A 10,115-nucleotide genomic window follows, 5' to 3' on the forward strand; every position below is an offset into this window, starting at 1 on the left:
CCTGAACAAAGATGGCGTCCAGAATCATGACAGTGTTACAGACGGACCCAGTCTATGTTGTCATGGTTACCACTCAACATGTCCCCCTCTTTTTTCACTAAATTAACGAATATTCAAATAAGAAAACGAACATTTCCTACGACTTTTTGTTTGTTTAGTTATTCGGGTACGCGGCCTGCGAAATGAAAAGACGTTGTTTTTTTTCGGGCGCGCGTGCACGCTCACAGGCACAGCGCCGACGAGAGCGCCCGCGCGGGTCCGCGACGCATCGTCACTCCGACGTCGCGCGCCCGCAGCTCTCCGTCCAATCAGCGACGCTCGCTGAGCACGAGCGCCGAAGTCGTGGCCGCGCACGTCGCGTCCGCTTTTTCAAGGCGGGGGCGCGGACGTGCGCGTCCCCGCGGAGTCTTTTGTGTGGCGGCGTAAGGGCAGCGCAAATACAATAACCATGGCAGACGAGAAACCCAAGGTGAGTGTTGTTAACAAATAATTTAAAAATATACATATATTTTTATATATACTGTCAGCGTGCGGATTGTTTTTAATGTGAGAAAATGTAAGAATAAAAATAATCCAGGAACAAAACGGATACGCTGCTATAGGATAGAGAATATTCCGCTTAGTGGATAAATACTGTAACTGCTGCTTTAGAAACACCGGAAGAGTCGTGCACGCGCTTTGGCTGGGCGGGTGTCCGCCATAATTACACTGCTAGCAGATTAGCACGGCTAATGAGTATCTTAATGGGTGATTAATTTAATGAAGTTTGGGTTCAAACATCGTTTATTAACGCTGAATGTTAATGAAAATGTCACAGTGACACGTTTAAATTTGTTAACTGGACAATTATGGTCCTTTTTTTTTGGTTTAACAGTTTGACTGATTTGCTAGGCTATTATTAGCATAAAATGGACTTTTTTGCTAGCTGGTATATTTCAGATGATTTCTCATCACCAGATGTGGTTCTGTTTAACAGTATTACGAAATTTTAGCACTTTTTTTATTAAAAGTTTGCCTTTTTCTGTTTGGTTTCTTCAACAGAGTAGTACTGGTCATATTCAGTGTGCTGAGGCTGACCGGTGTCTTAGTTCAATTAGATTTGTGAACAACTTCATTTGAACTTCCTGCTTTTTTTGTGTGCCTCATATACACTATTTGGCTAAAAGTATGTGCACCCCTGACCATCACACCTGTATGTGCTTGTTGAACATCTCATTCCAGACTTATTCTCCCTTTGATGTTATAATGCGTTCCACTCTTCTGGGAAGGCTTTCCACTAGATTTTGGGGCGTGACTGTGGTTGCAACTGCGACCTCACGTCGACTAAAATACTAAGCTAACGAGTTTATTTACCTCAGGACGGAAGCTGGCGTAGTTTAATTAAAATAATTCTGAGGGATAAATTTGACTTTTCAACAATCACTCTCTTTAGATGCATGTTTTGATTTATTTAGATTGTCACTGAAAAGATGTTAACACTACAGGTATGGGTCAGGTTTCCGTCATCTGCTATCGTTTTTGCCGTGATGACTTCTGGGACTTCAAGCAGGTTCGGGTCGCTCAGGTCTGCATCCGATGCGTCCTCGAGATCAAGAACGCGTCCGGGTCGTTTCATGCGCCCCAGTATTTGCATTCGTGAGTGTTGGAATTGAGCTTCGGTGATGGATGGTGGCGTAGAGCGAGTTCACAAGGATGCAAAATCGCATAAGAATGCGTGTTGAGAAACGGCCTGTGTCTTCATGGAGCTCGCTTTGTGCACGGTGGCATTGTCATGCTGGAACAGGTTTGGGGCTCTTGGTTCCAGTGAAGGACAATTATAATACTACAAACTTTGTGGTAACAGTTTGGGGAAGAAGCACATATCGGTGTAATGGTCACGTGTCCACATACTTTTTTCCATTTATTTGTGGTGCTTGTTATCAGGTTTTTTTTATTTTTTAAAAAAGACAATGATGCATAACAGCAGAGTGTAAATGACCATAAATCATGTTGGGTTTATATGTATTTGCCATATAAGTATGTTTCAGATAATATAATTGTTATTCTTGCTAATAATTCAACTTAATTTTTATTTATATTATACCGATTTTAATGACTGATATTGTCACAAAGCAGCTTTACAGAAATCCAGATGTAGATTTAGATCCTTAGTGGATGAGCCAGAGGTGAAGGTGGTGAGGGGAAAACCCCCTGAGACGACACGAGGAAGAAACCGTGAGAGGAACCAGATTCAAAATGGAAAAGACGTCTTCTTGGTGATACAGAATAGTGGGATGACAAAATGTTAAAATAAAATTGTACAGGAAGTTAAAAAAAAAAAAAAAATTTATAAATTGATTTCAAGGCACAAAACCAAAGTGTTTGATTTACTTATAATTTGATAAATACACACCAGGGATCCCAAAAAGTGCAAATCAGATTTCATGGTACAGATGTAGTTCCAGAGTAAACACTATCCTTGCAGTCTGGACTTTTAGATCTTACTTTTTTGTCACTAAATACGACCCCAAGAAGCCCCGCCCACTTTCACTTGAATATTTAAATTTGACTGACATTGCAATCGATAATCCACAGATGTTTCCCATAACCATGTGAGATTCATTACATGGTATTAAAAACACTCTAAAATGTCATTCAGACGTTCAGCTTTGCTATGAAAATCAACATGTTTGAAAGTTTGTGCACCCGTCTGATGCTGGTGCATGTACACGGGTGAGACGCAGGGGTGTGGGTTGTACGATTTCGAAGCTCATGTGCAGAAAAGTGTACAAAAGATTTCAGTCTGAAGCTGAACCGGCGTGAAGACTGACCGTTGAGAGCGGACGTGTTCGTTCGAGTCTTGGCCTTCGGATTCGATTCAGCATCTTGAAGGCTGCAGTGCAATTGGCTGTTTGCGCAGAGGAGAGTGACGCGAACTTTTGAACGTGACACAATTAGCAGGTTGTAGTGAGATATGGTCGATGGGTTGAAAAAGTTCACAGCGTCACGTCTTTGGTCCGTGAAATCGAGCAATATTGTCCTCTGGAGTAGGCGGGGCTAAAGTCTAGAATGCAAGAATGTCAGCTTTAACTGTGATCAAGAGACACTGATTAGATTCGTGTGTGTGTGTGTGTAGGAGGGAGTGAAAACCGAGAACAATGACCACATTAACCTGAAGGTGGCGGGACAGGACGGCTCAGTGGTGCAGTTTAAGATTAAGAGGCACACGCCGCTCAGCAAACTCATGAAGGCTTACTGCGAGAGACAGGTGAGTGACAGCGCACACACACGCGTGCGCACACACACACACACTCATCTCTTTCTATTTAAATAGACAGAATAAACGCATTAGCATGCAGGTATCCAGGATACGGCATGGTAATCATATTTTAATCACGATAACGTTTACTGACTTCCAAAATTACTGAACTGATATCGTGAGCTTAGCATTATTAATATTGCATGTCAGGATTTTATTTAGAGTTGCCCAAATCATCAACTCCTCAGAAACAGCAAAATCGAGCATTTTTGGCCGCAACAATCACACAAAAAACTTCTCGATATCTGTACAGACTGATTTAAGTGGTAAAATAGTTCCCCGCTGACGGTCGAGATGTATCTCAGGTTGATGTGTGTAGTTTAGCAAGCAGCGGGACTCACTAAAATGCTGTTGATATCATGATAAACGATGTCACTACACCATTTTGGAGATATTCTGGATATTGCGACAACTTTTTTTGTTTGTTTGTCTTTAATAACAATTTAAAAACTCTAATTGGAAGCACCTTGTTTTAAAAATTTTTTTAAATTAAATTAAACAAATTAAAATTAATTTGTGTTAAACTTATTTTCCCTCCTTTTCAGTAATATAAAGCATACTTTGTAGACATTAAAAGCATTTTTCTTTAAAATATCGTGATACAATATTCCTGTTGTGAATGTGTTACTTTTCAACGCACACATCAAATAAAATTGCGAAGAAGGAAAAAGAACAAAACCCAAAACAAACGCTGCTAGTCGCCCTGTCGATATATACTCTCCATATTTACCGTAGTTGTTTTTTGTTGTTGTTTTTGTGCTTTGTGTGAAGCATAAATCGGACTGTATTTTTTATATATATATATATATATATATATATATATATATATATATATATATATATATATATATATATATATAATGTGTGTGTGTGTGTGTGTGTGTGTGTGTGTGTACACACAGTATTTCACAAAAGTGAGTACACCCCTCACATTTGTGTAAATATTTGATTATATCTTTTCATGTGACAACACTGAAGAAATGACACTTTGCTACAATGTAAAGCCACACAGAATATTGACACTTTGGGCCCAATTTGGACATTTTCACTTAGGGGTGTACTCACTTTTGTTGCCAGCGGTTTAGACATTAATGGCTGTGTGTTGAGTTATTTTGAGGGGACAGCAAATTTACACTGTTACACAAGCTGTACACTCACTACTATAAATGTGTGTATATATGTTTGTGTGTGTGTGTGTGTATATATAAATATAAATAATGCTCCAAGTCCTACAGACACAATAGAAATGCCGCACTGTCAAATCTCAGAGTGGCCAAACAATGTTTTGAAGTCCTTCCAACCTGCGACTTTATTGATTTCGAGAATACCCGATAAATCTCCAGGTACTGAGGGGAACCAGGCGCCCGTCCCAAAGCTGGAGTGTACTGAGTAAATGAAACCATAAACTATGTTCAAACACGCATCACTGTTTTCACACTCGAGTGCCAGGTTGATGGGGAGCGGCGATTAAATCGAGGGAAACTTGACAAGTAGACACTTGTGTAAGATGATACTCTTGGGGTTTTTTGGCCAGGCTACAGCTCCTAATGGTATAAATGAATTGCGCCTGTTGCGAGGATGGACATAGCGTTAGAAAGATGACTCCGCATGTTTGTTGTCTAGCCAGAGAGAAATGGACCCGGACTGTAGCCCTGCTGTGGATCTGGATAAACAAAGACAAATGTGTATGTGTGTCATTTAATATGAATGCAGTACGTATTGGGATGCGTTCCTCCTTTATACAAACAATCCCAATAAATAAATAAAGAAGAAGAAGGAATGGGTGATGATCTATGGTGCGTTTGAATGAAAGTAGAACACTTGTGGACGAAAGATACACAATACGCTACTCAAGCGGTTAAAGTCATGTGAACACTGTTACTAGGCAACCAGATAATATGCACCCTGAGGATTACAGTTTAGCTGGCTAATATCTATCAAAATGGATGCAGGATTAAAGTTTGGTAGCTTTTAGTATGAATGCGTTAGCCTTAAGGTTATCAATAAGCTAGTGTTGAACATATACCCATTCAAAATAGTACTCTCTCTCTCTCTCTCTCTCTCTCTCCCCCATCGCCGATACGGATCAGCAGTTTTGATGACTGGACTGGGGTGAAGGGGGGGATGAGGGTCAGAACGATGTGTTTGGATGGAGAAGGTAAATCTGTGGATCATCTGCAAATGTGCAGAATAAATGTAATATTGATTCCTCAGCTTTAGCTCATCAGCAGTGGGAGAGTGCTGACCTCCCTTGGGACTGTGTGAGTGTGAAGTGCTGAACTGACTCCCCTCCCCCCCCCTCTCGTTTTGTTTTTAGGGACTGACGATGAGGCAAATCCGATTCCGGTTCGATGGCCAGCCCATTAATGAGACAGACACACCTGCACAGGTATGACCCTACATCACATGACCTACTTTTTTTTTTCTTTCTTTTTTTTTTTTTTTTTTAAATACCCATGTTTATCCTGACATTATAAAATGCTGATCTACGGTCAGGTTTGAAAACCTCAGGAATACAGTTACGATCTGGCGGTCCGAGTGCGTGTTTCTATTTCAAACGTTAGATTTGTCAATACTGTTACCCTGAAGGTGTTCACTAATAATCTGATTATTATCTTATGATCTCTTATCTTATGCTGAATTAAAACTGCTAACAGATTTGAACCCAATAATCAGATTATTAGGCACGTGTACTGTATACTCTTACGTCTTTACATTATTATTATTATTATTATTATCATTACTATTTTTTTCCCATACGGACAAACATCTTCAGAAAGTTGAGAGCTGCAGTGGATAAGGGACACAACAATAATTCAACACAAGAAACTACATTTAAGAAATATTGACCAGTACTAAAAAAAAACTTCTTTTTTTTTTTTTAAACAAACACCAGATACTACTACTTCACTAGAGTTGGTTTAGAGGTAAATCTGATTATCGGTCGACCCATGTGTATTCAAAATATCACATGTCTGAAGTGCGTATCGATTGTATTATTGCCAAAACCTGATTATTTTCCAGTTCTCAGTGTGTAAATGTGCTGATTATTCCTCATAATTAAATTTCCTCCCCGGTTGAATCCACACATACGTTTCAAATATGATCTCGATATTGACGTGGTCGGAGTGCGTCTTTTGGTGGATGTGTTTAAGATTGGACTATTAGCCCCCATCAGTCAGGGTCTTAGAAGTCTTAAGTACACTACTTAGGACTGTTAAGGGAAAAAATGTATATAGATCAATAATAACTGTAAAAAGAAATACATTTTCAGTCAAATAATATGGAAATAATAAGTTTAGTTGTTCGTCATTAAGATATGACAACACTACATAGGAGGTACATTTTAAAAAATATAATAATAATAAAGAAACATATTGGATAGCTTGTATTTTAGGGCAGGATGATAATAATATCGATGTCATGATAAAATTACGTTACTTTTTCTGAGTTCATTTTAATAAATTAACAGTTAATATTATTTTGGAAACACAAGAATTGTGCGTAATGATTTGTACTGCTTTAATTCACTGTGTTAATACGTTTTTCTCATAAATATTTTTCCACCTTTTAAGTGTTTAGTTTATTATTTTTTTTTAAGTCATAATAACATAAAAGTATCATCCAACTTCATTTCTATTTTTAAATTATTTTGGTACACCCTGGTGCATAGGACGGCGTTATTTAACTTAACGAAAAATAATTAAAACTACTAAACGCTATACGGACATACACACACACACACACAGCTCTGCAGGACGTTATCTGTCTGTCTTGCTCTGCTCTACAACAGCACCACTCTCTTCTTGGGCATTTAAAAGCTCACTGTGAGACAGACAGAGAATAAATAAAGCGCTGTTAATCATGAACAAGTGGCAGCGATTATTTATTCATTCAGCACTCATTCCCCCGAACTCCGCCCTCCATTCACAAACCGGCGCTCCACCACGCCTCTGTTGACTCTGATTTATACGTAGAACTTAATCTCTATCGTTTAAATATTTGCTTTATTTCGTTTTCACAATCGCATCACTACCGTTTGGAGCACAGTTAGTAAAACCTATGTAACATGTATATTGTAGGAATGTCCTGTATCGTGTAAGTTTGTGATAGTCTAACTCTTCCTCGGCCCTGTAGGAAGACGTATCCCGTCCGGTTCGGTATCGAGTGTTTGATAACTGGTTTTTCAATAAAACCACGTCTCAGTGACGTGCTCTGACATTTGAACTCTGCATATGGCAGCTTTGTTCTACCCCTTAATTGGTCCCTCGGGATTCCCGACCGAACGTGTGTGTGTGTGCGCGTAACAAAAAGCATGGGTCAGCTGCACATGCACACATGTAAATGCATATTTCATGCTGATGGGTGGGTATTTAGCAGACCCCTGCTCATTTCCTTTCATTTTAACATCACAAAGGAGGCTGCCAATGTGTCACGATCGATAAACACGATCAATAGATCGTTAAAGCTGGAACACTCGCCCCGGCCATTATGGCCCTTACAGCCGGCCATCACGACGGCTCTTTTATTGAGCTGGAACGTTCTAGGAACATTGCGAGGGACGAGGAAAACGGGCCGAATGTAAATTTTCAAGTAGTTCAGGAGTGATGATGATATTCAGCCGATGCAATATGACGGTTTTTACTGCGTCGTAACACCTGATCAGAAGAGGACCTCATTAAACGCCACCAGTGGCATCTGTTAGTCATCTAGGATAATGTACATAAAGTGGACTCACAGCGGGTTATCAGGACCGTGTAGAGACACCAGGTTTAGATTTAGGGTTTTTTTTCTATAAAAGTACAGCCTTGTTATAAACACCTTATACCACAGCGCTGATCAATTCTCCATTCTGATCGGTCGGAAAGGGGTTGATTAATTTTCTAGAACAACCATTGTGCAGCTGCGTCCTGAAAAATTTTATTCCTCTTCTGCCACAGCAATCAGTTTAAATTAACTAAAGAACAACACGTTGTCCTTTTTTCCATTTATAGTTACATTTCATGTTGTGGAACGTCCACGAAACAAGTGCTCGCTTACCTCGTAGCGCCTGTAAACATCCGTCTATTTTCTCTCTCTTAAAGTTTTTTTAAACGCCGATTGTCATATTACCGAGAAACCGCAAAGAAGCGTAAACTCCTCTTGCCACGAAGATGACGGAAAACGTAAAAGTTACAGCTTTACCGCTGACCATTACAAAGCGCTGACACTGGAGACTCCTTCCATACACGTTACACAAACATCTCCTTAAAGAAAATTTCACCGCATCGACGATTGCACACGTTTTAAGTCCATTTATGTGGAGCATCCGCAGTACGAGTCCCTGCGATTGAGCTCAAATATACACCCATAACATTAACAACCCGAATAATTACCACACGATGAAGTGACCACCAGTAATGAACCTGGAAAGTCAAGTAGTAAAAATGACAGTCCGGTATCGTTGCTGTTGCACGTCAATGTGTGAGCTGTTGCTATAGAAACGATAACGGTATCAGAACGAGCGAATTAATATAAACCTGCGCTACTATTGGAGCTGACCAATAAACCTTCTGACCAATCGGAATCCAGACTCCAGCGCCTCAGTGGTGTGTATATATAGTATTATAAATTCTCTTCCTCCTTCGTCCCACCCTGTAAGATTTACGCTGATGGCTTGCGCACACACACACACACACACACACACACACACACACACACACACACTCCCCTCCCCCTGATAATCTTTCAGTCATGAGGGGGGTTTTTTTCCCCTCCGTAATCCCAGCAGTATTTTGTCAAAGTGCTGTTTTGAATAACGACACGCAGTTTGCGTCATTAAGCCCGAGGAAGCCTGCGTGAAGCTTTCAAGTGTGACAGGCCAGATTTCACAGACCTAGTGGAAATATTTCACACATGAAGCATTTAGGACGTCGCCCGCAGCCGCATACGTTGCTCACTCATGTTTCTCTCTCTCTCATTTATTTTTCTTTCTCACAGTTGGAAATGGAGGACGAAGACACAATTGACGTTTTCCAGCAACAGACAGGAGGCTTCGTCTAAACGCAGAAACTTCACTGCCTCCCCCCGTCTCTCTCTGTCTCTCTCTCTCTCTCTCTCTCTCTCACTCCCGTCTTTTCCCCTCACAGTTACTCCCGACTGCTGTTGTATAGCGTGTTGATGCTCTTCCACCTTTGCAGTTCCTGCTTTTTGTATATAAGTGATTTCTCACACACATTGAAGTGGCAGCGTGAGCGCCTTGAGATCAGAAGCCTTTTTCCTTTGGTAAGAAGTGACCACAGAAGGTCTCAAAAAGCAGCCCGTGGTCCAGATCTTTCTGCTGAACCGTCATTTGAGTAGAGCGGTTTTTACTTTTAAAAACATTTTGACACCAAACTTAAGCTCAGACCGTTTTTTTTTTGTCTCGTGTCCTCAAAAGACATGAAAACAAAAATCATTTTGTATGAAGAGAGCACCTGGTGAAGATGGGTGCTCTGTAGTACAAGACAAGTCTGTTATTTTTATTACTTTTGCTGCTTTTATTTCAGACAAATTGGGTTTTTTTTATTGTTATTAATTGGCAGAAGGTGTGTAAAGTGAAACAAGCCCCAGATTCAGTAGGTGAATTGTGAATAATAATAATAATATTATTAATAAGTTCTGAAATTACTGTCGAGTTAAGCATCTGTATTGTCTAATAAGTCATTTGTTAAAATAAATAAAAACTCTTTTTACCTCATATTTGGCTAATTTGTTTCTGCTGAAAATCTGGTTTGTTCAAGCATTCTGTTGCTTTCAAAGAATACAGATTGGAGTAATTCAATTTTTTTAATTAGAC

The 10,115-nt window shown here is 39.9% G+C and overlaps 1 protein-coding gene across 1 annotated transcript; it reads left to right on the forward strand.

Annotated features, from left to right (window-relative positions):
* Window positions 1-380: 380 nt before the first annotated feature.
* Window positions 381-10,016, forward strand: sumo2b (small ubiquitin like modifier 2b). The gene is made up of 4 exons (XM_053637342.1): window positions 381-469; window positions 3,116-3,247; window positions 5,616-5,687; window positions 9,278-10,016. Exons 1-4 carry the CDS (start codon window positions 449-451, stop codon window positions 9,338-9,340), a joined length of 288 nt encoding a protein of 95 aa, XP_053493317.1. The 5' UTR covers window positions 381-448; the 3' UTR covers window positions 9,341-10,016.
* The last annotated feature ends 99 nt before the right edge of the window (window positions 10,017-10,115 follow it).

Source organism: Ictalurus furcatus, chromosome 12 (assembly GCF_023375685.1).
Source record: "Ictalurus furcatus strain D&B chromosome 12, Billie_1.0, whole genome shotgun sequence".
Lineage (NCBI taxonomy): Eukaryota > Metazoa > Chordata > Actinopteri > Siluriformes > Ictaluridae > Ictalurus > Ictalurus furcatus.

Excerpts from the sequence above, each read along its gene's own strand:
- sumo2b (XM_053637342.1), top strand. The coding sequence starts at position 449 with ATGGCAGACGAGAAACCCAAG. Across the intron at positions 470-3,115 it reads TGGCAGACGAGAAACCCAAG|GAGGGAGTGAAAACCGAGAA; the intron begins GTGAGTGTTGTT and ends GTGTGTGTGTAG. Across the intron at positions 3,248-5,615 it reads AGGCTTACTGCGAGAGACAG|GGACTGACGATGAGGCAAAT; the intron begins GTGAGTGACAGC and ends TTTTGTTTTTAG.